At 44.5% G+C, this 26,603-nt stretch overlaps 2 protein-coding genes across 2 annotated transcripts; one reads left to right on the forward strand and one right to left on the reverse strand.

Annotated features, from left to right (window-relative positions):
* galr1b (galanin receptor 1b) lies at positions 1 to 11,332 on the forward strand. Its single transcript, XM_030757961.1, has 4 exons — positions 1 to 836; positions 2,224 to 2,289; positions 9,845 to 10,341; positions 11,161 to 11,332. The coding sequence occupies exons 1-3, from the start codon at positions 135 to 137 to the stop codon at positions 10,160 to 10,162; spliced, it is 1,086 nt and encodes a 361-aa protein (XP_030613821.1). The 5' UTR covers positions 1 to 134; the 3' UTR covers positions 10,163 to 10,341; positions 11,161 to 11,332.
* Positions 11,333 to 17,577: 6,245 nt separating this feature from the next.
* On the reverse strand, positions 17,578 to 22,687 carry LOC115800522 (transient receptor potential cation channel subfamily M member 1-like). The gene is made up of 10 exons (XM_030757948.1): positions 22,530 to 22,687; positions 22,159 to 22,451; positions 21,238 to 21,466; positions 20,866 to 20,994; positions 20,649 to 20,795; positions 20,289 to 20,417; positions 18,939 to 19,190; positions 18,517 to 18,691; positions 18,109 to 18,236; positions 17,578 to 17,714 (listed from the first exon to the last, which is right to left on the reverse strand). The coding sequence occupies exons 1-9, from the start codon at positions 22,533 to 22,535 to the stop codon at positions 18,187 to 18,189; spliced, it is 1,410 nt and encodes a 469-aa protein (XP_030613808.1). The 5' UTR covers positions 22,536 to 22,687; the 3' UTR covers positions 17,578 to 17,714; positions 18,109 to 18,186.
* Between the last annotated feature and the right edge of the window lie 3,916 nt (positions 22,688 to 26,603).

Below are 26,603 nucleotides of genomic sequence, written 5' to 3' on the forward strand. Positions count from 1 at the left end.
TGCCGTAATTCCAGGAGTCCGCAGAGTCTCCGCTGACTCCGCTGCTGGAGGTGGTTGATCGGGATCATGGAGCTGCTCTTTCTGTCAGTCTGTCTTCGCCTCTAACCCTCCAGCTGCACACGCGGAGCTCCACCATGGTGCCCGCGGAAAACGACTCCTTCGCTGTGGCTGACCTCTCCGAGTTCAACCGGTCGTCTCAGCTGCCAACGGACAGCGGACCCGGGCCGGAGGCGGTGATCGTGCCCGTGGTGTTTGGGCTCATTTTCGTGGTGGGGGTGGTGGGGAACACTCTTGTGATGGTCGTGATAGGGAAGGTGGGGTACACCGCGGGTGGAGGAGGCGGCGGGGGAGCAGTGGGGAAGCGCTCCCTCAGCCCGACCAACATCTTCATCCTGAACCTGAGCGTGGCGGACCTCAGCTTCCTGCTCTTCTGCGTGCCCTTCCACGCCACCATTTACTCCTTGCCGGAGTGGGTGTTCGGGGCCTTTCTCTGTAAGTTCGGACACTACTTCTCTACCGTCAGCATGCTCGTCAGCATATTCACGCTCGTGGCAATGTCCGTGGACCGCTACATTGCCGTGGTGCGCTCCAACCAGTCCGCGAGCGTCCGGAGCCCAAGGAACGCACTGGCAGGGCTGTCCGTCATCTGGACAATGTCTCTGCTGTGCTCGGTGCCGGTGGCCAAGCACCAGATTCTCACCAGCCACCCGGCCGCCCCTAACAGTACCTTCTGCTGGGAGAACTGGACCGGAGCCTCCAAACACGCCTACAAGGTGACCATCCTGGTGATGGGGTACCTGCTACCACTGCTTCTCATCAGCTGCTGTTACGCTAAGGTCAGTTCAAAACAGCGAACATTTAACGGGGTAATGTTTGACTCCCAGCTGCAGTAAAACACGCGTTAATAACAGAGCAGAAGGTTCAAAGGGCGCGTACAAGGTCCAGCAGGTCATAAACGCTGTGCGTAAAAGCGCGCGTGGCGCGCGCACTCACCGACACCGGGCTCACGCTTCTAAATAAAATCAGCACAACAGGTCAGATTAATGTGGGTCACAGGTAATGGTGCTACATCATCATACAAAATACCCATCAGACGTTTCAGAATAAAAGCACAGACCAGAAACGTTTAGTCTGGTTCCTAGATTATTTTCCAGAGATTCACCATTCCCTCTGCCTGCTGTCATATTTAAGTGAAACTTATCATTAAATCTGTTTTATCTCCTGGTCACAAAGAAGACAAAATAAAGTAAAAATCAACATGTTAGACAAATAATAACTAGCTTATTACCCATCCCCTGTTTTTAGATCAGACGGTTTCTGTCAGCATTAAAGATCGCTGGGTAATAACTCCTAATAAATATATAATACTAAATCATTAATCAGGAAGGATTGGGTGATGTATGAAACGGTTATTGTCAGTTTATGTGCTAAATGTTCCAATTTGTTGATTAATGATTTAGAATGTAAAAATCTTTGAATTTGGTCTGTTTGTCCAGTCTCATTGTACATCCTGTATAATGACAATAAAGGCATTCTATTCTATTCTATTCTATTCTATTTTGTCCAAATTAAAGTCAAAGAGTTGAGTCTCACTGACTGAACAAGCTCTGATCATATTCATACCACTGAATAAAACCTAAAATGATTAATTATAGGCTCCAACTCTGAATCCCTTAAGAGGAAGAAAATGGATGGGAGGGTGGATTGAACGCTTATCTGTTGCTGCTCTAAATAAAAGAAGTATCAGTATCATCTTTCCATTCTCTTATCCAGTTTATGGGGGGGCGGAGCCTATTCCAGCTGTAAGTGGAATGTGAGGAATGCATTCATATTAGTGGCAAAGTGCTTTTAATATCCACAGACTGTTGATTTAAACTACAGATGTATGAATGTGGGGTTGTGATGCTGTTTCCAGGGAATTCATTAATAAATAAATTCCAGGTTCATTTATTTGGATTTTTTTCACAGTTAAAGTCATTTATCTGATAAACATGTTCAGCTGAAGATCAGTCAGGTTGTGTTTGTGTAACAGCTGACTGTCACAATAAAAGTCCTCTGGTGTGGCCCGTGATGTCCTCCAGCTGGTGTCTAAATGTATGACTTTAACCTCCAGCAGCTGATATGAGTATGAGCTGTCCCTGCTCATGCTTTTCCTCTTTATAGATCAGATGATCAATTTTTGTATTTCTTTCATGAATCTGTCAGCTCTGCTTTTTCCTGCAGGTTTTATTTCATCTCCATAAAAAGATGAAGAACATGTCCAAGAAGTCTGAGCGCTCCAAGAGAAAGGTACTGTAAGAGCCTCGTCCTCCTCTGCTCTCTCCCTGGAGTCCAAACATATGATTACTGAGAGCAGCTCAGCTGTAGGAGCATTACGGACGGCTCTCGAATAAATGAGGCTGCCCTGGCTTTTCTCCAGAGGCCTGCAGGTGTTCCCTCTTTCATTTCTAATGAAGTGCTGATAGGAGAGCGTTCTGCTTCCAAACATTTCATCTCAGGTTTAAAATGCCACACGTGTAAGACAGGCAACCTCCATGTAGACAGATACTCATTTCATCCAAACCAGTGCAGGCTATGGGCCTGGTACAGGTGAGGCAGCGTGGATCAGAGAGGCTAGGAGCAGTGCCAAGCACAGTGACATTAAATGATGCAGGAAGATAGAGAGGTTAAGGAGGACAGGAGCTCTGATGGTTTACAGGGAGTTTGTGGGTGAAAATAAAGACGGGGCTGGAAATGCTGATCAGAGCCAGAGCTGAAAAAGATGGAGAGATGCTGGAGGATGATTGACAGTTGTGTTCACCACAGGAAGCCAATTATTTCATATGAAACGTTTGGCAGTGTTCCCTGAATGTAAAAAGGTTCATTAACAAAGATAAGAAAACAGCTTCATTATGAAGAGCTGAGTAATCTTAAAAGGTTTTTCCTAAAATGGAAATTAATGGGGAAAAAAATCATAATCAGCTCTGAAGGTGGTCTCCTGTTCTCGGAAGGCTTTTCTGCTCTGTCTCCGCTCTGCGTGGACAGTTTAAGAACAGGTAACTTTAAACAGCAGAGAGAAGGACAGAGATAAGAAAGCAGCGTTAGCTGAGCACAACTTGAACCTTGATCTGTGTCTCTGACAGGAAGTGCACCGCACAGCTCAGCACATAATGAAGTGGAGAGGGTGCTTTAACCTGAATGCAGATGCAGCATCTTGGTTTTTTAGTTATCTTTTTTATGTTTTTGCATTCAGAAATGTATATGCTGATAACGGCAGTGCTAATCACTTTGAGCTGTTTCAAGTGTTTAACAGCAGTGGTAGCAGGGAACCGGAGCAGTGCTGCATCTCCTGTATGTGACAGGGAACCCTCGGCCATCTCTCCGGTTTAGTGTGAGTGCAGAAAAATGATGCTTCGTGCAGCTGTCAGACGTGTGTAAAAGTCTCTGAGGGCAGTATGAAAGCAGCTACGATCCACATTTATCAAACCTACAGTAACAGGCTTTCCTCTGCTCTGCTGTCAGCCTGTGGCAGAAGGTGGTTATTAACCCCTGCAGCTTAATAACAGCTTTTCTCTACAGTAAGCTGTAGTCCTGCACTGAAACACCATCTGAGCCACTAGAGGGAATTTCTGGCCTAAGACAAATGCCCATTTCTTGTAGCTCTGGTGGATATTTCACAGACAGCCTGCACGTGCCTGCAAAACACTTAATGTGTATGAAACCCATTCATGCAGAGCAGAGACCTGAGCAGGGCCGTGGAGAAACCACATCACCTGGTGAAGCAGCTGGAACAAGTGATGGGTGGTCTTTCTGGTCTTTCAGTGGGTCTGCAGAGTTTTCATCAGTGTGATTTATTGCTGTGGTGAGCAAACAGGAGGAAGAAGCAGAAGTGTTTAGCGTCCACGTGTCGAGGTGCTTTGCTGTGTTGGCAGCAGGCTCGTCTGCCAGAGTGGGTCTCTGGTGCAGTGCTTCATGGGACTGTGGCTACAAACACACAGACCATACAGCATGACGTTATCATGTGTTTTGTCAAGCTGAGGAAACCTTAATGTGTTTTCTCTTCACTGGGGGGTTGCCACTGAGCCCCTCCCCCTGGCCTGGCTCCTCAAATGTATCTCACTGTTCAGGTCGCCATGTTTTCTTTTTGCTTTCAGAGACCTTATCGGGGGCAACTGTCACCAGCAGCACTGCAAGTAAACCCTTACACCATGATAACGGAGAAGCATTTAAAATCTAAAGTTCATTTTTATTCTGTATGAAATGTCCTGCCTGATGTGGAACCTCTGCTCACAGAGGGAACCAGAAAAGAACATTTTCAATAACTGACTTATGATGAAACATCAGCATCAGGGTCAAACCCGTTCAGCCAGCAGCTCAGCGTTTGTCCGGAGCGTGACGGCTGTGGAGCAGCAGGACAGGTTTCATATCACAGGTGTGGGCGACAGTCCTCAGAGACGGACTTACAGCCTCCTGGTTGGCAGGCGACAGTGTGCAGATCTCCCGTACCAGGAGATGGTTTACAGCAGAGTATCTGCTGCTCCTCGGGTCAGTGCAGCAGGAACAAAGGCTGCTGGGTAAATATTTAGACAACAGGACTAAGAATAGAGGAGATTCCCTCAAAGTCTGAAGAGCAGAGAATTTTTAGGGCTTGGTCCACGCCAGTTTCACCCTCTGTGGAAACACTGATTCGTGTTTCACTTACTGCCGCAGCAGCAACACCAGTCAGCCCGGCTGTTTTTATCAACACAGCAAGGATGTCATTATTTATACTGCTGTATAAAAAAATATTTATATAGCAGCTTGGGCAGCATGGTTGCCTCACAGCAAGAAGGACCTGGGTTCAAATCCACCATCTGGCCTTTCTGTGTGGAGTTTACATGTTCTCCTTGTGTCTGTGTGGGCCCACAGACATGCAGTCAGTGGGGTTAGCCTAATGGGTGATTCTAAATTACCCACAGGTGTGGATGGTTGTCTGTCTCTCTGTGTTAGCCCAGCAACAGGCTGTCAACCTGCCCAGGTGTACCCTGCCTCCCACCTTGGGATAGTCTGGTATAGGAAGAAGATGGATGGGAATAACAAATGGGGTCAGAAATGTGTAAAACAGATAAAATTAACATAAATAAACAAAAATGTTTCATCAGTTTTTCTTGTCATTATATTTGTGGAGGGTTTTACGGTGTGTGGCATCGAGAGATAACACACCTGATTAACGTGTTAAAGCAGAAACATCACATCAATTCACATAAAGGAAGACAATAAATCCAAGTAATAAAACACAACAACGCTTCATGTGATTAAAAACAGCTGCAAATTTATTACTGTGTGAAATTAAAATAAGTCACAGGGAACCTCTCTTTCCATGAACACGACTGATATTTACACCAATCTGTGAAATACAGAATTTTAAGTTGAAAGCAGCAGACAGAAGATGGCTGTGAAATGAAATATTAATTTAAAGAATCCTTATTGAGCAGTCAGCTGAGATTATGTTTCCACCCGGTGGCCGATCGGTGCAGTTTTGTCCAAATCGCTGCTGTGGCTCATCAATGCACAATGTGTCCTTTGGATGGCGTCAGTGAGTCTGAGCCATGGCTCCCAGCTTCTCAGGGTTACTGCATTTTAATCTAAACCACAGTCGTTTTCTAAACCTAACAAAGTACTTTCAAACACCAAAACCTAATGATCGAGTGCAAGCGGAAATAAAAAGTGAGTAAAGATAAACAAAAAATCAAAAATCAAAATAAAATGGAGAATTTAGAAGCCCAGTGGGACCAAAACCAGGGTCACCTGGCTGATACACCTGTAAATTGAGCCTGCACCACCCCCTGAACCTCCTGATGTGGACACTGCAGGTCCTTAAAACAAGATCTCATTGGCTGGCGCATCAGATACTATGCATGTAACAGGCAGATGATGGAGGCATCGGACAAAACAGCAGCATTACATGGCCCGTTGTTTTCCACATAGATGCTTTCAGACCCTGAACACACAGCAGGCACTTTAATTTTTATTTAAGGATGAAAACTTTCACAATAAAACTTTCTTTTTATTTGTTGCTTAAAACAGAGTGACTGTATGACACAGTTTTATCCACACAAGCAAACAATGAGTTCAACACAGGAGTCTAAAAATGTACAATCTGCGATGATCCCCACCTCGCTGACAGACGCGCAGTCAGCCGTTATCTTCGACCTGATGCGATGAAACGCAGACGTGTCTGTTGCTGCTCGGGTTCATGCGCCCACGGTCCTGATGATGAATAACTTTTATTGATCTTCGCTTTAATGCTGAGATGAGGACGTTGATGGTTCTCCTGTTTCTTCTTCTTGATGATGGTTCTTTCTGACTCTGGCTGCATGTTTGGGCTGGTTGTCCTGCTGCAGGCACAGTCAGATGCTTCCTGATGGTGATGGAGTACAAGTAGAACATGAATGAAAAAATCTTGTAATCTTGCAAAAAGGCATGAATGGGACAGGAAGTCCTCTTCCTCCTTCTCATTGTCAGCAGCCTCAGGTCCAACTTCATCATGTTGCCATGGAAACCTGGGGCAAAAAACAGTTGAAAATCGAAATGCAAACAGACCCCCGCCCTGCGTGAACATGCATATGGAGCGGTGGCTGCACAGGATTCAGTGGTGAGGTAACAAATGCAGTTAGATGAGTTTTATTCCAGTGAGGGTAGAACCAATATCATTATTCTGGGTTTAGGCAGCGAAACAATGAGATAACATTCATTTCATCAGATTTCAGAGATCAGAAAGAAAAACATTGAGAAATATTGAATTTATTGTGAAATTTTTGGTTGGATTCTGATGAAAAGCGACACCAAGGAGCAAATATCTCGATGAAGGCTCAATCATCCAGGTGAGGAATCTGTGTGATGTTCTAACATCCGAGTGATGAAACGTTTCTGACGATCACAGTTAACTTCCTGTGGCACGGAGCAGAATCCTCGATGGAGATTTTTGGCGAGACAGCCAGGATGAGATGGAGCAGAGGGGGATTACGTATAATCTGAAAGGCGGAGTCACAGCGTATTTGAAGAACAGGGACTCGGAGATGATTTGCTTGAATTGGCCGTGTGGATCAAACAAAATAGACTGATAACAGCCAGGGGACTGAAAGCAGGTCTTCCTTAGTGAACCTGTCTAATATGTTTGAAACTGAATCCTTCGGACATGAAGCTCAGATGATGCTGAAAGCCGTCCTTCGCCTCACAGAAATGTTTTAGTTAAAGTCAGTTTGAAATTGTGTTAACACGAATGTAGCTGGATTTATTTTAGCCCTCAGAGTCGCCATAAAGGCTCCAGCTCCACGTTCGTTCTTGGACTCTGGAGCAGCTTTGCTTGATTTACAGTTCAAAGTAATCCCTGTAATCTTATGCTGGGCCTTCACGCAGCCCTTCAGTTAGCATAATGGACATTTTTGGGTCACAAAATGAGAATATTGTAGAACATGTGGGAGTTTGGTTGGAAAGAAGGGGCCACTTTATGGAATTTAAGACCCTTTTCCCAACTTGGAATTGGGGACATTTTATGGAACGTGTAGCCGTGTAAACATGAGTGGAGCGGTTTAATTTGGGGAGTAATGGAAGTGCTGTCTATAACAGAGTTAGGATTTATTGGGGGGGGGGGGTTATAGAAAAGTGAAGAGAACACTGTGAACAGTGAGGAAATTTATAGGATTGAAGGTGATCCAAGAATTTAATGGAGCAAACATTTTAATGAGCACATACTGAAAGGATCTTTGCAGATGGGATGCTTACTGAACAGTTTAAAGGTTTCAGACATCAGTGGGACAGAGCTGAGTGTGAAATCTCAGCTGCTTGTGTGGCAGAAGAGCCTTTTTAATTAGATTAAATATTGACATGAACTGAGTGTGGATAAATGCGCAGCGTGGCCGGCCTCAGGGCCGTGGGTGGAAATGCGATGTGGAGATGAGTCACAGTAAAAATATGACAAATGGTTTTAAATCCACTGTTAACACAAACACTGAAGCCACACGTACTTCAGGACAGAGTGTCTGTGGATGAGTTTTACTCTTTCTTCTTTCAATCTATAGTTTTTAATTGGTTGGTTCTTCACTGCCAAAGAATTACAAAAAAGCTTCTTTTAGAAAATAGTTTTGAGCAGTTAATGAGCGCCGTTAAACCTCCGTTTATCATCACGTCTGTGTGTCGTTTCAGCCGTGGACCATCTTAACATAAAACAGTGACACTGTGCTAGCTGATGTTAGCGAGTGCCAGTGGAGCAGGATCATTATGGGATGGGCCTTTGAGATCAGGATTGATTGAGAGCTCTAGTTACACACCCCTAATCCAAGGTTTAGGGATTTTTTTGATGTGTCATCATTAGAATATGTATTTACTGTCGTGCGATTGCCAAAACCTGCTCTAGCTCAGGGTTTAGGTGATGTCAGCCTTACAGATTTAACCTTATATGTGAGTTTAAGGATGTTAGAAACATCACACAGTGGGAATGAAATGAAATCTCTGATCCTCGTCCGTTTCCAAGTGACTGCAATAACCAGAGATAAATAGCTTTCCCATTACCATCTTACGGGTAAAATACAGATTAAGAAATAGTTTATGAAACAATATTTATGTCTTTGGTACTTTTCAAAAAGACATTTTAAATAAACTATCACAGCTCAGACCTGAAACAGACGGGCAGATAAGAAGAAGGCTGGCGCTCAGTTAGTGCTCTGAGAAAAGGCCAGAAAAAACTCTCGACTGTGACAAACACACAATAACGACCTGACAGAGTGATTGTGGACCAGTGGAATATAAACTGGGGAGCCAGTAAGGTGAGTGGTGACAGGTGAGCTAAGGTGACCACAGAGCTGTGTTCAGTTATGTGAGCTTCAGTGACAGTCAGACTGATGCAGAGATTTTTCCCTGGTTATGTTCATGCTCCATATACTGCACTCACCTTTATTGTTTGCTTTGCAACAACCAAAAATGAGGTTTCTGAGAAAAAGCACTAAATATACTGAGAGGCTTCATTCAGAGGCTCTGACTGAAAATCTAACTAAAATATGGAAAATGATGGGATTGTTGTGATCAGGGAATATTACATTTATGGTAACGATGATGAGCTTTTAAAGGGGCTTTGCATGAATCTCAGTAGAAATTATTCCTTTTATAAATATGATTCTGTGATTGTGTCGCTCCTACTGTTTTATCTCCCTCATCACTCCCTTTAAGCCAGAATTCTTCTGATTGGCTGCACCTCACAAACAAAAGGTTTTCAACAGCAGGTGAGTGGGATTGCTGCACTCACAGTCAGAGGTGTGTGCCTGAGATATTCCCTCTCTGACATCATGCAGATCCAAGCGAAGAAAAACCTGTCTGAGGCTGAGTGTAGAAAAAGCCAGTTTATGCTCACAGAGATCACTTCAGCACACTTTGACATTATTATTTGAATCTTTGTCCGTGTTTAATATGAGCATCCAGCACTGCAAACGTATACACACAGGACAGGAAATAAGGAAATGGATAACAGGACCACTTTGGTGGTGGTGATGGAATGTGAGTGCAGTATTTGGAGAATAAAACTGGGGAATATTAATGGAGATTTGAGGAATCTTTGGGGAGTGTTTGCTTGGTATTTATGGGGAATATTTCTAAGTGTTTGGCAAGAGTGTGCACATTGTTTATGGAGTGTTGGTTTAGTTTGTGTGGGGAGTGTTTGTGGACTGTGTAGAGTGTTGGAGGAGTCACAGGTGAGTGATGGTGGAGCACTTGTGCAATATTTATAAGTTTAGGAAATCTGAGGAGTGTGTTGATATACTGTATCTTAAATACCCCCCTCTGTGGCCCATGAACACATCCTGTAGATTCACACAGATGTGATCTCTCCCCACAGACGGCTCAGACGGTCCTCCTGGTCATCACCGCCTTCACCATCTGCTGGATGCCCCACCACATCATCGCCATGTGGGTGGAGTTCGGCACTTTCCCCCTGAATGATGCCTCCCTCGCTTTCCGCATCGTGTCCCACTGCCTGTCCTACGGAAACTCCTGCGTTAACCCCATCCTCTACGCCTTCCTGTCCGAGAACTTCCGCAAGGCCTGCCGCCAGGTCTTTACCTGCTACTTCCTGTACCCGCCGCCACCCCCGGAAAAAGTGGTTCGTTTTCGCATGGAGAACTTCTCCTCCACGCACTCCACCACCAACATATGAAGATTAAAGGCACAGGGGGCTGTTCCACAGGCGGGAACGCTGTGGCCCAATGGATGAGCGGGAGGCAGGTCACATGACAGCAGGACAGCATGTGATTGGAAGGTTTATTCACACAAAAAAAGACTGGTCAGAAAACTGCAGCACGTGGACTGCTTAAAGTTTCATTTTTAAGTTTGAAGGTAATATAAAATAAATCTTTTTTGATGTTTTTTTAATTTAAAATGCTGAAACTTTTCATCATTTTCAGGTCATACTTGTGTTTATTTAAAAAGCAGGAGGATTTTCTGACCTTTGATACACAGTCTGAAATCTTTCAGCTCATATGAAACAGTAAACTCTCTTCATTTTGCAGCACATACCAAAGAAATATACGTAAACGTTTTTCACATTTTCAGTGTTTTGTTTGGACCAAGAGAGACTGAAAGGGAGACGCTTTAGTTTAAATATATTAATAAGGACCAAATCTGACTGAGTGACCAAACCAGTTAACAAATTCAATTAGATATAAAACAATAAATAATCAATTCTATAAAAAATGTAACAAAATAACTTTAAATCTATATTTTAATTTTAAAGATGCACACTCATTTTCTTAAACCTTCTCACATTTAATGATTTAATGCAGCTTTTATTTAAGGGCTGGAAACAGAGCTCTTTATCTAATATAAGCATGAATAAAAAATATTAAACTATTATAAGAAAACATTCAGCTTCAGATGGTTTTCCTTAAATTTATGATGTAAAATTCTGTGCTGTAAACAAATGTTTAATTTTGCTATTTCAGATTATTTCACTGCGATTGTTTATTTATTTATTTATTCATCAACAACCTCTGAAAACAGGAGATTATGAATATTTGTCTTAATTGGCATTTAGAACATTCAGTTTGTTTCTATGTCTCAGTTTATGAAATTATTTCTGATTCTTCAAACTTGATGATTAATGAATCACACTCAGGTTTGGTCCACAGTCGACAGTCTGTACTTCCTTTCTTTCAGGGACAGCAAGCAGGTTCTGGTTCAGGTTTGCATGAAAGCTGATCTGAGAACAGGTTTCTGGATAATTACTCCACATTAGCAACATACCACCAGTCGTTTGACTTATTTAGACTGTATTTGATCGTCTGTATGATGCTGATAGTGTGTGTGTCACAGGTGTGTAAATAAAATATGAGCTGACATCAGCAAGTGTTTGATTCTTGACACGTGTCACGACGTTTGTCTGGGTCACGTGATGCGTTACTGCTCAAATTAAACCCACAAATCTTCACTGGTTCCCGTGGCTGTCGAAAGGCCTTTACACAGCGGACGCTAAATTTCGTGCTTCGTGCGTTAAAAATATTTCTCGGACCTGTTGTTAATGCAGTTCACACCAATCACGTCATTTCACAGGTTTGCGGCATTTATTTTTTCAGATCGAGTTCGAGTTTTCTGACTTTCATAAGCAATCAAACATCTGACCAATCAAAGCGCTGTATTTAGCAACATGTGAGCTTACAGCGCAAAACGCGCATCGATACACTGAATAAACAGTGATATGGCAGCAGTAAAACACAGTGTTACCTCAGACACACAGCTACACGCTGCTCCGGGTCAGTCGGCTCTGAAATAATTTCTCTGCCTCAGATGTGATCCCAGCTCTGCCAACAAGAGCTCCAACTGCTCACTGACATCCTGAAGAATCACCGGCTTCATCTCCGGGATCAAACCATGAACCTCTCCCTGCCGCTGCTTTCTGATGAGCTGGATGAACCCAGAATCTCTACGGCAGGCCGTGTTAACATCAAATCCGATTCACCACACTTTCATTCCAGATATCTGAAAATGATTTATTACTACTAGGGCAGCACGGTGGCGCAGTGGTTAGCACTGCTGCCTCACAGTTAGAATACCATCTGGAAGGCCTGGGTTCGATTCCACCTTGGCCCAGGCCTCTCCCTCTCTCTGTGTGGAGTTTGCATGTTCTCCCCGTGCTTGCGTGGGTTTCCTCCGGGTACTCCGGTTTCCTCCCACATTCCAAAGACATGCACTTACTGGGGTTAGGTTAATTGGCTAATCTAAATTGCCCATAGGTGTGAATGAGAGCATGAATGTGAGTGTGAAAGGTTGTCTGTCCCTCTGTGTTGGCCCTGCAACAGGCTGGCGACTTGTTCAGGGTGTACCCTGCCTCTCGCCCTATGACAGCTGGGATAGGCTCCAGCCCCCCCGCGACCCTTAACAGGATGTGCGGAAGCGGATGGATGGATGGATTTATTACTAGACAATCCTACTGGAGCATCCCCGGGGCTGTGCTCGCGGTACTTCAGCATCTTAGCTACTGAAAATAAAGGCAGTCGCATGTTGCAGGTAATTTTAAATGCAACGTTTCTAAATGCTCAACAAATATCAGCAAACACACAAAGTATGTGCGGTTTGTCACACAGTGTGTCTGCCAGCTAAAAGAAGAGCTGCTGTATTTCAGGGAGAGCAAAGAGAGAGAAGTTCACTCAGAGATGGAGAAAGAGGACAGGAGAGGAAGAAGAGAGGTTAGAGTTAAAGGGAAGGACTGCAAAACAAACTGAAGTATGCTGACTTTGTGTAATTCAAAGGTTGCATGAAAACATTTACAGTAAAGCTCTGTGTTGGTGCACAGAGGCTGTGTTCATGGTCAGAGTTACAGGTTACATCAGTGCAGCAGAGATGAGTTTGAATCAAAGCTGCTGATGCTGAGATTCATTCACTGAGTCCAACATTTCTACAGCCTGATACTTTTACTTGCTTTGAGTACATTTCAGAGCCTGTACTCTTTACTTTTACTTAAGTAAAGAAGTTGAACCAGTCATTTAAATATATATATATAAAAACACAGTTGCAGGTCATTTGAGTTTGAGACCCCTGAGCTTCAGTAAGCCAGCAAAAAACACACTGTTAATAGTGTTTACAGTTTACAGTTGTTTCTACCTGTTATTTTCATGTTTATTTATATAGAATTCCACAAAATGTAGTTGATACTTAGTTTACCTGACGTGTTTGTGTAACTCTGGTCGGTGTGCAGAACCTTTCCCTTGTTATTGTTTCCTGTACCCCTACGTTTGGTTTTCCAGGGACAACTCCGTTCCCAATCGCTTCCACTTTGTTATAATCCCACTAACAGCTGACTGGAATATTTAGTAGTGAGGAAATTTCAGGACTGAACTTGTTGCACAGGTATCATCCTATCACGGATTCACTGAGCTCCTGAGAGTGACCCATTCTTTCGCTGATGTTTGTAGAAGCAGTCTGCATGCCTAGTTGTTGGTTTATACACCTGTGGTCACAGAAGTGACTGGAACACCTGGATTCGATGATTTGAATGGGTGAGTGAATACTTTTGGCAATATAGTACAAGCAAAGTCCCAGAGTAAACATTTGACAATATTAATGATTAAATATTGCAAGCAGTGTTTAAAATGTTCATTTAATGAATGAAATACAGGAGGTTTGTATTATTGGAGGAGGGGGTTGGGGGGGTGGGGCTTTAGGCCTAGTAGTTATTTCAGTTTTGCAGTCATCACTGTTTCACAGCAGGGCTCAGTCCTTCTGGATGAACCGACAGAACTTGTGGACCTGGTCCTTGGCCACGTTCTTATGGCCCCCCGCTGAATGCTGACACCAGATCTTTGACGCTGCTGGCCGAACGAGGCATCTCGTCGTCCTCCTTCCTCTTTTTCCTCGTCTTTCTCGGGTTGGTGTTGAGACTCTTGGAGCGCAGTGTTGGGTACATCTGGTCTTCGCCCACCAGCAGCTCTTCCTCCTCTGCAGTATCATTCTGACCCTCCTGTTCGTGGCCTGGCAGCTTGGTCTCATCTGCTTTCCCTTTGGACTCCTAACTGGTCTGGTCCTGCTGGGCGGGGCTGTAGATGATGCTGCTGATATACTTCTTGTTGGAGGATGGAGAGCTGCTGAGGGTCGGAGAGGATAAATACTGTGTGACCTTTGACCTCACTAGAGGAAAGGAGACAGCCGCCTCCAGTCGGCTCTTCTCTGTCGGTTTGTCTTTGCTGCCATCGGCTGGGTCACCCTGAGGTGAAGTGGAGCAGGTCTGGGGGGATTTGATGTCCGGGTCACAGGGAGAGATCAGGATGTCCACGTTTGACAGAGACTGAGTGTCCTTTAGTCCTTGAACTTCCAGAGCTGAACTGGACTCTTTCACTTCACCTAAAAACAGTTCAAACAGGAAATAATCATCTACCGTCACTGTTCTGGTATAATGAAGCCGATAAAGACACAACTCTGGTCTCACCTGTTTTGTTTCCTCCTTTCCTCTCTGGACTCTGCTGGACCCTCTTGTCGTTGCCCTCCACGTCTCCGAACACTGACGTCCTGTCGTCGGGCTCCAGCTGGTATCGGTACAGGCTGTAGCCGTCAGCGCTGTTGATGCTGCCTTGTCGCAGCAGAGTGCCCGGCTCACACACCGACGATCCTCTGGAGTGCGTGCGGACGAGCTCGGCTCGGTCGACGCCCGCCAGCTTCTCCAGAGCGTTCATCATTCGGTTGGAGAACTCCTCCAGCTGAGCCAGGCGGAGGTCCACCGTCTGCAGGGATGCCTTCATGGAGTGCTCCCTCTCATTCACCTCCTCCAGACGCATGAACATGTTCTCCACCCTGAAAACACAACAGGAGAACCCAGCGCTGTGATGGTAACACGTTTCAATTACAGGGTAAGTTCAGAAAAATAATAAAGAAAACAAAAACAGGAAGGGGGGGGTGCTGTGCCTTGGTGCCCTGGTCGTGCTGGCTGCTGTCCTTCCTGGGCTTTGGGTCTGTTCGCTGTCCCTCGGCTCCTGCAGTACTGTGGGCCCCCCTTTCTGGGTGCCTGTGCTGCCTGGGTGGGACCGGTCTGGCCTCTGTTGGGTCTTGGTGTGGGCCCCAGGTGCTGGTGGAGACCTTCCTGGCTCAGCATGCAGGTGTTCACTGCTTTGTGGCCTTTGATGCAGGTTGCAGCCACTCGGGGTCTCTGGGCTCCCGTGGGGTCCTGTGGGCTCCTATCACCGCTCTGTGTTCTGATGTCTGGTGAGATTGATGAGAGCGGGGGTGTCCTCACAGTCACCTGGTTTGGTTCCTGCTAGTTTCTTTATCCTGGTTTTGGGGTCTGGTTGCTGGTTTCACTGAAGTGCATTTTGCTGGTGACTTTTTCCAAAAACTGTATCTCATAATGAGTCAAGTTCATCACTTTTGATTTGGGAAAGATCACATGCACAAAAAATTTAACTAATAATAAATTTACTATGAAAGAAAAATTTAAAAAGTAGATACCTAAATAAAATGGAAAAATTCTACTAAATAAATGGTTTAATTGGCTGCAAAAAAATTAATTGGAGATGCCAGTTAAATTATATATAATAAATCATTACATTTCTATTATTTAATTTGTCCACATTTAATCTTATTTGAAGTATTTTTTATTGAGTCATTAACTTATTTATTTTTGGTTCTGGCAGTTTGGGTCCTCCACATATTGCGTGGAGAGCTGAGCACAAACCTTTCAGACGTGACTCTGATTCGCTCGTTGTTGGACGACTGCTTCTCGTCGTCCTTCTCTCTGAAGTATTCCTCCACACACTGCTCCTCAAACTCGTGCAGGCTCTTCAGCTCTTCTGCATTCAGCACCAGCTCTGAGGGAACACAGCATTTTAAACTCAGCGCACGACTGCTGTGTGTGTCTCAGACAGGTTCTGATAGGCGGTAAAATACTGATGATGCTACATTCATACAGAGGCTTCGACCCACTGTAGCCTCTGTTAGTGATGTTTGCTGAAAGGCCCGTAAACCTGTGTTATTAATGCATTTTTAGTTATCAGGCTGTGACTGTGGCAGTCTCTGTCTTACGCAGTCGTCTCTCACGGTCGTCGTACTCTCCTGCTGTCCTCCGTCTGCAGTGGCAGCACAGCCGCTTCACCACGATGTAGATGTGGGGGAAGACGATGAGAGGCGGGGGCAAGATGGGGCGGTCGTGGAAGGTCATGATCAGCTGATATCGCTGGAACTTCCACACCTGGTTGGAGATGGACTTCACCTCGAAAAAGGTGTTGCTGCAGAAGAAGAAGCTCCAAGTTAGTGCTGGAATCTCTATTATCAGTTCACCATTCAATATCAGTACCCCCCACCCCCACCACCAGGTACAAAGTTCAGTTCTCTGTTAAACTGTAAATCTGTGAGAGTCTGCTGAGGTCTGGGATAAAAACCTGACATCAAGGGGTGAACGTGAGGCTCTGTTTGGATGTCAGCATGATTCACAGAATCTGAACTATAAGGACACAAATGTATGAATCCTCCACGTGGACTCGAGCACATTAGGAAATAGCACACGGGTGAGTACAAGGCCAGGATTGGACAGCTGGATCCTCTGGAATCCACCCTTTGATGATGAACCTCACATCACTCAGACCCAAGCAGACTTTCATGGACATGCAGAGTACGTAAGTACAGTAAATGCTGCCATAATGCCGGGCCTAATGGCTTCCAGCAGCAGCATCATTATGCTTCATGCTTCATAAACCTCGTATTTCTGGATAGCTTGTAGATTCATATTTTACATTCAATATACAGTTAAACAAATTTACGCTGTGTCTCGTTTCTACCTGAACGTCCTTTGTTCATTCCTCACACCTTCATAATTATCCTCCTAAAGTCAGCTCTTCAGTGCATTTACGAGGGTTGGAGAGGGCTGAAGAGGGCTGAAGAGTTCATAGGCTGACTAAGAAGCAGTTATCATAGAGTAATTAAATTTGGCATGCCTTAAATTCAACCTTTACTGATGCCAACTGCATATTTCCTTTCCAGATAAACCCACACTGGATACAGAATTGAGGACTTGGTAAAGTAGTACTAGAGACATTTTGTAAAAATGGATCAATCCTGTTTAACCAGGATGATGCTCCTGCACATAAGTCCGTGGTTGCAATGGCTGCTGTGGCTTTGAGCTGGTTGATCACCCTCCATATTCTCCTGATTTGGCACATCTGACTATTTTCTGTTCCCCAACATGAATAAACACTTGTCTGGGAAGCAGTATTGGACTAATGATGAGGTCATCTCTGCTGTTGGGGAGATTTTTGAGGGGCAGGATAAGACCATCTACACCACGGGAATCCGAGCGCTGCAACACCGATGGAAGAAGTGTGTGGACCGCAGGGGAGACTATGCAGAAAAATAAAACCCATCTGGTCAAGTTCGACGACTGCATCGTGGTCAGCCTGTGAACTTTTCAGCCCACCCTTGCAGCACGAAAAAATATTTCCTGCTGCAGTGTTTTTAAACTGCGGTTTTTGGGTGTCGCCAAATGTAAATCGGGATAAATCCAAGCCTGAGGTTGGCTTGGGGGAGATATTTCTACAAACTCTGGAGTCAGTCTGCACTTTATGTTGTGACTTCTGGTCAGTGTACTGACTTGAAGACGGCGATGAGCAGGTTGACCAGCAGGATGTTGGCTACCAACAGGTAACAAGCCATGATGGCAGGAGTGAGCCAAGCTCCAGGGATACAGGGAGGGAGCTTCTTCCCATCTTCATCATATAAGTTTTCTCCACATGGAGCTGGGACACACACACACACACACACACACACACACACACACACACACACACACACACACACACACACACACACACACACACAAACATCAGTAAAACACAGTAGCACACCTTAACTCTATGACATTAAATGCAGTAGCATTTATGAGAGATTATGAGCTTTTATGAGTATTACCAGAGAATTTCTAAATAAGGTACAACTCCCACACCATTCTGTTGGGGATTTTTTTTATTGCTATGGTAGTAGTTAGTAATCATTCCTCATATCTTCATATCATAAGTAGATAATAAAACTCACATTTCACAGCAACATGAGATTAGCTGTGGATGATCTCAAACACATAGATGAGCACATTAACACTGACTGGTTGGTTTAGATGAGTTTTTAGATGCTTACGGTGGATTTCCATCGCATAAACTGTCCACGAGCAGCGGCAGGAAAGAAGGAGGGAAACAAAGACAGCTGAGAATCCTCTCAGAGCAAACACGACTTCATGTTAGAACCACTGGAAGAGATAACGATGTCTAATAAAGGAGAGGATGACAATCACAATGCCACAATGAGCGCAACAATTCAACATCAGGGTAACAAATACAGTTAGTTTGTGAATCATTAATCAAAGAAATAAATACAGTGAACGTAAATAAGGCTCAAAAACACACCAATAAACTGCAGTGAATGTCTGTCAGCTGGTTTGTGGAGGGTGGGGACAGCTGATGGAGGGTGAGGATGGAATAAGGACAGAGGGACAGGTGGGTGAGGACGGGGGACTAACAGGTGTCTTACTATGGACGCTAGTCTTACGGTCTATGGAGTCGGCAAACACCTCTCCGTAGATCATCCAGTAGGGCATGTAGAAGATGTTACGGGCCAGACGCCACGTCGGCTCCTCGTCTGGGTGGAGGATGGCCTGCCGAGCTACACCGAAACTCATCAGCACCACCAGCATGATCACCACAAAGTACAGCATGTCAATCATCTGGAGATACGTGGGCACAAAAGACAACACAAAGCATTACACCTTTTAATCAATTATAAATACTTGTGTACTTTCACTGCTGGTACTGCGTGAAGCTGATAATACTATGTAGTTGTAGCTGTGTGGGGTTTTAAATGCAGGACTGTGAGGTTCTGGTACCTTTGCCTGCAGCTGTGTAATACTGTGCTGACCTGACTGTAAACGGGGTTCCCTGAATAAAGATTGAATATCCACGCGGGGGTCCTACCATCTTGCCGATCATCATGACGTAGGGGCCCAGGTACTTGTTGACTCCGAAGATGTCAAGGACTCGAATGTACCAGAAGATGATGTCGACACAGTAGATGACGCGGCCGTATCCCATGTATGGTTCGGGCTCCAGCCGCAGCAGGAAACCAAAGATGAAGACCGAGATGGCCACCAGGTCCGTGATGTTCCAGTAGTCCTCCAACCACACGTTGATCTTCTGCTTCAGCTTCCCAGGCTCTGACATCAGGATCTGACAGCAGCAAAGTGTGTTTAAGCTCAATGTAAAACCTGTCGAAGCAGCAGTGGTTTACTAAAATATCAAAATTTCTGATGTGAGATATTTGAAGCCTTCTAGATGTTTTGTTATCACATGGAACTGGAGTGCCCACAGGAGAACTCAATGAATAAATTACTGCAGAGTGAATCCTCTCATGTTCTCACCAAGCGAGGAAAATCAGTTCTGAAGTCAGGACCAAGTGTTGTGTTATAATCTGTGATCCATTAATATGATGGAGATTTGACAGTTACATCACCTGCCAGGAGGTGGAGAAGCTTTCTCTGAACATTTAACCCTGTCAGATCTCAGTCATCATCTGTGATGACCTTCAACCCTTCACAACTAGAATGTCATTTCAGTTTTATATATTTATTTAATGCTCCCAACCTTTGGCATTCAGGGAATAAAGAAAATAATTGGCGTACATGACCCCCCCCCCCCAAAAAAAAAGAATAAAAAAAATTTAAGGTTAGGCTTAAACCACAGAGGCCTCTGTGGCCTGTTCATGGGTCCTCTGTGACCAAAATGGATAAAAATTGTTGAAAACAATTTCTGCTGCATCTGGTTGAACTTGTTATGCAACAGTTCAAGACTGTTAGTCAGTCTGGTGTTAACTTCTAATTAGGCAAAAGTAAAACTCTGAGTTTCTGTCATAGTTCTGCGGGTCTCACTCCCATCAGTACTGCATCATTTTGTCCTCGGACCTGCGGAGCTCCTACTCACTCTGTCTGCTGAGGTTTATCCTGGTCCTTAAAATTTTAATGACCTCCAGCATCCATTCAGTTTGAAGAGCGTTCATAACTGATCTGTAACACAGTATCAGCATACCACTGTATACTGCAGAGCAGCAGAGATAATCTCGTTCATGCATGTGTTGAATAAAAGAGGACCAAGAACTGAATCCTGTGGGACACCTTCACAAAATGCATGTGGATCCATTCAGAGATACCTGCTGAAACCGTCTGACTGATAGTCGGTCAGACTGGGCCTGTTTTCTGTGTAGTTGGAGAATGAAATCTGAATCTGCTACAGAACAGTGTTTCAGAGGCAGGAGGCGTGTTCGATGTTCACCTGTCTGAATTTCTCCAGGCCCAGAGTGACAATGTAAGAGACGACGATCCACTCCTGCAGAGACGGCCAGCGCTCCATCTTCACCAGGATTATGTAGTTATACAACATCAGGTACACCAGGTAGGAGATCTGCCACGCACACAAACAAAGAAGGTGATGAAGAACCTCAAAGCCAGCGGCAGCTTTAATGAAGGACAGCCGGAAACATGACCTGTGAGTTTATCGTGTAACCTTCGTCTGTCTCAGTTTCATCAGTTTCAGTGAAAATGTTCATAAATGCTCATGAAGTCTATTTTTTTCTCTTTTATCATCACAGCTGATCAACCCTCTCATATTTTTATTTATACAAAGTGTACTTGCCGTGTTGAACCAGAACTTGGTGAAGGGGGCGTTGTAGAACTCGTAGATTTTCCTCCCGATAGGAACCCTCCTCCCCTGCTTCTTGTCGCTCTCATTTTCTTCTTCATCTCCTTTCTTTGCAGCAGCATCAGCGTTAGATGCAGCATCCTGAAACAAACTCTGAGTTACTCAAACTGCCTCATTTAATACCGACATCAATGCTCTCATTGTTTCAAACCTTGTTTGACTTCTTGTCATCTTTAGTTTTTCCATCATTGTCGCCTTTATATGAATGATGTGAAGCTTCATCCCCAAGACGGAAGTCCAGGAGCAGGATGGCAGGAGGGAAAATGATCCCTAAAATGACCTGGAGACAGGACAGGACGAGGGGGGACGAAGGTCAGGTTTAACTGAGCTGTGTTTACACATAGTGCCAGCTGCAGTACTGCTGAACCCCCCTGGGGTGCTGTTATTGGGATCATTTAATTTTAAATATATATTTTAACTTGTGAGTTATTGTGAGTCTCTGTCTAAGCAGTTTCTACATGTCAGCTCTGTTTTAGCCTCTCTGGGTCTGGATCTGGATCTTGCTGCTGTTTTCTGCTGGTACCTTGAGGCTGTTACTTTTGCCCATCCTCAGACAGCCCATCCACATATCGGTCAGCAGCATTTGGCTGCAGGTGTGGGCAATGAAGTCTCTGTGTTTGGCAGCTACAGCCAGCTTCAGGCAGGTGGAGTTACTCCAGTTCTTCAGTTCGTAGGTCAGCAGCTTCATGGCCACCTGCTCATCGTGTTTGTAGGACTGATCCAGCAGCTCGTAGGCCAGCTGACCGAACTCTCTGCAAAGAGAAACGGGAACACCGTCCTCAGGACGTCTCACGGTTCTTACACTGAATGCTTTAAAACTGGAAAATCCAAACGGAGCTTTAACAGGACTGAGAAGCTTCAAAACAGAACAAGAAGCAACAAGGAAATGGCTTAGTGGGAGCCCACCAACACTGAAAGAATGGTCTGCCACTGTAAAAGAAATATGTGATATGGAGATGCTCACCTACTCCCTGAGACTTCAAAGCAACAAGGCCGAAAAATACTGGTCAAAATGGTTAATATATGCAAATGTAAAAACACTGTGAAGTAATTATTTATTTATTTTTCAATGTTTTTCTTTTACTCCTTTTCTCTCACCCCTCTCTCTCTCTCTATTTTCCCTCTGTTATACTTTGTGATAAATGTGACTTGATATCAGATAATAAGACATTACTGAAATTTTCACACAGGGGTCTCCATGTTCTTAGCAGGTGCGTCCAACCTACAACCCCATTCATTCCCCTTGGGACCTCAATAAGTTTTTTTGTGACACACCACTGTCTCTCTCCCTCGGTGACCCATTTGTTCAATATCGATATGTTATTCAATTCCTATGTTGTGTTCACCTTTGTAAGACTATAAAACTGTTTAAAAATAAAGTTAAAAAAAAAAAAAACAGAACAAGAAGCTGAACACGATGTCCAGGATTGTGTATGGGACTCACTTGGAGTTGTTCTCCAGGTCCTGGTAGATGTCATCCACCAGCTCACTCTGGGAAGACTCATGAGCCATGGCCTTGTAGAGCTTACAGGCTACCAGAGCCTTTGCCATGGCCTCCTCCCCTCGCTGCCACAGGAACAGCGCCATCTTTTGGCGCTTCATCAGCACCGCCCACACCATCAGTTCATGGAAGGGGTACTGGAACCTGCTGACTTCAGGGTCATCTACATCGATATCCACCTCCTCCTCCTTCTTCTTGTTCTTCTTCCCCTTCCCCTTCGGACGGGGCTCATCGTCCTGCAGAAACAGAAACAGGTCAGCAGGTGTTCCTCTTGGAGCAGACTGCCTGTAGTTTTCAGATCTACGTTTACATACCTCCATACCAAGAAGCTTCAGAGCTTTGGGCTGTAAGACACAAGATGACAAGATCAGTTCATACGTTCAGAGCCATTCCTGCCAGGACAGTGAAGTGGTGTATAGCAGACTGAGCATCACTGCTGCCTCCAGCTCAATTCAATTCAATTTTATTTATATAGCGCCAAATCACAACAAACAGTCGCCTCAAGGCGCTTTGTATTGTAGGTAAAAACCCTACAATAATACAGAGAAAACCCAACAGTCAAAAACGACCCCCTATGAGCAGCACTTGGTGACAGTGGAAAGGAAAAACCCCCTTTAACAGGAAGAAACCTCCATCAAAACCAGGCTCAGGGAGGGGGGGTCATCTGCCGCGACCGGTTGGGCTGAGGGGAGAGAAAAGACATGCTGTGGAAGAGAGCCAGAGATTAATATCAATTAATGATTAAATGCAGAGTGGAGTATAAACAAAGTAAATAAGGTGAATGAAAAGAAACAGTGCATTATGTGAACCCCCCAGCAGCCTAGGCCTATAGCAGCATAACTAAGGGATGGTTCAGGGTCACCTGATCCAGCCCTAACTATAAGCTTGATCAAAAAGGAAAGTTTTAAGCCTAATCTTAAAAATAGAGAGGGTGTCTGTCTCCTGAATCCAATCTGGGAGCTGGTTCCACAGAAGAGGCGCCTGAAAGCTGAAGGCTCTGCCTCCCATTCTACTCTTAAGTATCCTAGGAACCACAAGTAAGCCAGCAGTCTGAGAGCGAAGTGCTCTGTTGGGGTGATATGGTACTATGAGGTCTTTGAGATAAGATGGGGCCTGATTATTCAAGACCTTGTATGTGAGGAGAAGGATTTTAAATTCTATTCTAGATTTAACAGGGAGCCAATGAAGAGAAGCCAATATGGGAGAAATCTGCTCTCTCTTTCTAGTCCCTGTCAGTACTCTAGCTGCAGCATTTTGGATCAGCTGAAGGCTTTTCAGGGAGCTTTTAGGACAGCCTGATAATAATGAATTACAATAGTCCAGCCTAGAAGTAATAAATGCATGAATTAGCTTTTCAGCATCACTCTGAGAAAGGATGTTTCTAATTTTAGAAATATTGCACAAATGCAAAAAAGCGGTCCTACATATTTGTTTAATATGTGCAAGATTTCTCACAGTGTTACTGGAGGCCAAAGTAATGCCATCCAGAGTAAGTATCTGGTTAGACACCATGTTTCTAAGATTTGTGGGGCCGAGTACAAGAACTTCAGTTTTATCTGAATTTAGAAGCAGGAAATTAGAGGTCATCCAGGCCTTAATATCTTTAAGACATTCCTGCAGTTTAATTAGTTGATGTGCGTCATCTGGCTTCATTGATAGGTAAAGCTGAGTATCATCTGCATAATAATGAAAATTGATGCAATACTTTCTAATAATACTGCCTAAGGGAAGCATGTATAATTTAAATAAAATTGGTCCTAGCACAGAACCCTGTGGAACTCCATAATTAACCTTAGTGTGTGAAGAAGACTCCCCATTTACATGAACAAATATGATTCAAACCACTGCAGTGCAGTACCTTTAATACCTATAGCAAGCTCTAATCTCTGTAATAAAATGTTACAGTCAACAGTATCAAAGCTGCACTGAGGTCCAACAGTTTCTGTACTGTGATGAATTCTGAAACCTGACTGAAACTCTTCAAATAAACCGTTCCTCTGCAGATGATCAGTGAGCTGTTTTACAACTACTCTTTCAAGGATCTTTGAGAGAAAAGGAAGGTTGGAGATTGGCCTATAATTAGCTAAGACAGCTGGGTCAGTGATGGCTTTTTAAGTAGAGGTTTAATTACAGCCACCTTGAAGGCCTGTGGTACATAGCTTTACTCACTCTTTTGAGGCCGTACAGGTTGTTATACAGGGTCCTGAAGCTCTTCCTTGTGTAATTGCAGCGAAAAGCTCCTCCCATCAGGAACTCCAGTACCAGTCCAATATCGATGAGTGTGATCTGGTAATCTGGAGGAAGATTCCCCTGAAACATACATCATGGTGCGATACATCGTTCACTCATTCCTCATGGTTTCTGCTCATGTTCTTTCTGCACATGTAGAAGGTTTCCTTCCATGAACAGGACACAGCAGGTTCACACCTCTGTTAAGGCTCACATACACATTTTCCACCAATGCTGTGTTGGCTGGTGCATCATCAGTTCTGCCCTGGTACCGTTTGGGGAACAGCAGCCGGAGCTCAAAGCTTACAGTGCAGTTTAAATATTTTCTGGGAGTCCAGAGTACTGTACTCACCTTCTTGACGTCACGAACCAAAAAGTGAAGCGTGTTGGCTGGTCCCAGTTTCTGCAGAAACAAACCACAAAGATGACGCAAACAAAAGCAGCAGCAGATTCTCTGCTAATGCAATTTTGACAAATTAACAGAGTCACTAAGTGACCAGAGGACGTGATGAGCAGCACGCACACAGACTGCAGCAGAGAGCTGTTTTATAATCTGACAATAACATGGCTAAAACATTGTTTTAAGAGCTTTTATTGTGGATCAGAGCAAGCTTAGAGACATCAGCAGTGATATAACAGGAGACGGACGCTAAGCTGCAGAGCAGAGAGAACACGGCCGTTACAGCAGAGCTTCTGCTTTTTATGTGCCTGCTCCACATTTTTACTCACATATTCATCATAAATGCTCTTCCATCATGTTTGTCAGGTCAGTGCTGATGACACACCGTTTACTGGGAACGTGCAGCATCAGTGCATGCTTGTCCTCCAGTCCATCACGCCTCAGTGTGCAGACTTTCTTTGTCTTTAAAGCAGAAGTGTGATGGCTGTTCTGCATGTTTACTCTATTAAAAACTCTGATGACACATAATTAATGATGAGGGTAACTATTGTTTAACTAATGCTTAAAGCTTTGCATCCACTGCATCAATAAAAAAAAAGGGCTCTTAGAAACCATTTGAAAGGTGACATAAGCCCATATCACCAGCAGGGGGTGCTCACGCTCCACTGCGGCTCAGTTCAGCACCCCTGAAGCCACCAGTGAGTGAATCTGAGGTGTGTTTATTACCTGCTGTAATCAGGACTCTCACACTGCTGTTATTTCAGGATCATCGCCTCCACTTTAATGTCGTCATGAATCTTGTAGCAGCAAAGTTCAGGTCATAAAACAGGCTGATGCTTTTTGCTGCTTTTAAAGGTGGTTATTTATTTCTGCTGCTGATGGATTTTAATGCTGGTTTTAAAAAATGTCAGGTCTTTTTTGGTATTTTAGTTTTTTTTTATAAAGAGCTTTTTTTAGTGTAAAGGCAGGTGAGACTCTGGACTCAGGTAGTGTCCTCTCACCGTGTTGTACAGCTCCTCCAGCCGGGGGATGGTGAGGAAGTGGTGGATGTTGACACCGTTCTCAATCAGTAGCTTGACAAAGTCTACTCTGTCCAACACCAGAGCGTCCATCATGGCCTGCTCCAGTGAGTTCACCTGTCCCACACAAAAACACCTGTCCCACACCTGCTGCTTTCTTTCAGTGAATGTTGGTGGTGGTTATTAAAGATGAGGACATCAGTTTTAGTTTCTTACCCAGTTGAGCAGCTCCAGTTTCCGGGGGTCCGTCTCTTCCGGAGGTTCAGGTTTGGTCTTGCCTCCTTTCCCCTTCTTGCCCCGGGCTTTCCCTTTGCCCGCTCCAGCTGATGGTCGCCGGGCTACCGGGCTCTTCGGACGGTCAGCAGGTGAGGCGCGCACCGGCTGAAACAGGAAATAAGCAGCTGAAGAATCAATGATCCACACAGACAGAAGTGAAAGAAAAAACAGAGTGAGGAAGCTGAGAAATGATGTCTAGATAGCTGCTGGATCTGTGAACTCACAGGCCAGTGGAGTCCATACACAAAGATCTGACTGCGAGCGATGTCCACTCTGTTCCAGGCCAAAGCCAAACTCAGCTGATCCGAGGCCGACGCATTCGTACCTGAAACCAGGAAAAACAGGCCTGATGTGAAGTGTCAGTTCCACCTCCACACAGAACAGATATCAGTAACACTGTGTTGTTACTGTCATACTGATCTATGAAACCCTGTGAAATCACTGTGGCTCCATATGCCAGAAGA

This window comes from Archocentrus centrarchus, chromosome 3 (assembly GCF_007364275.1).
Source record: "Archocentrus centrarchus isolate MPI-CPG fArcCen1 chromosome 3, fArcCen1, whole genome shotgun sequence".
NCBI classification, from domain to species: domain Eukaryota; kingdom Metazoa; phylum Chordata; class Actinopteri; order Cichliformes; family Cichlidae; genus Archocentrus; species Archocentrus centrarchus.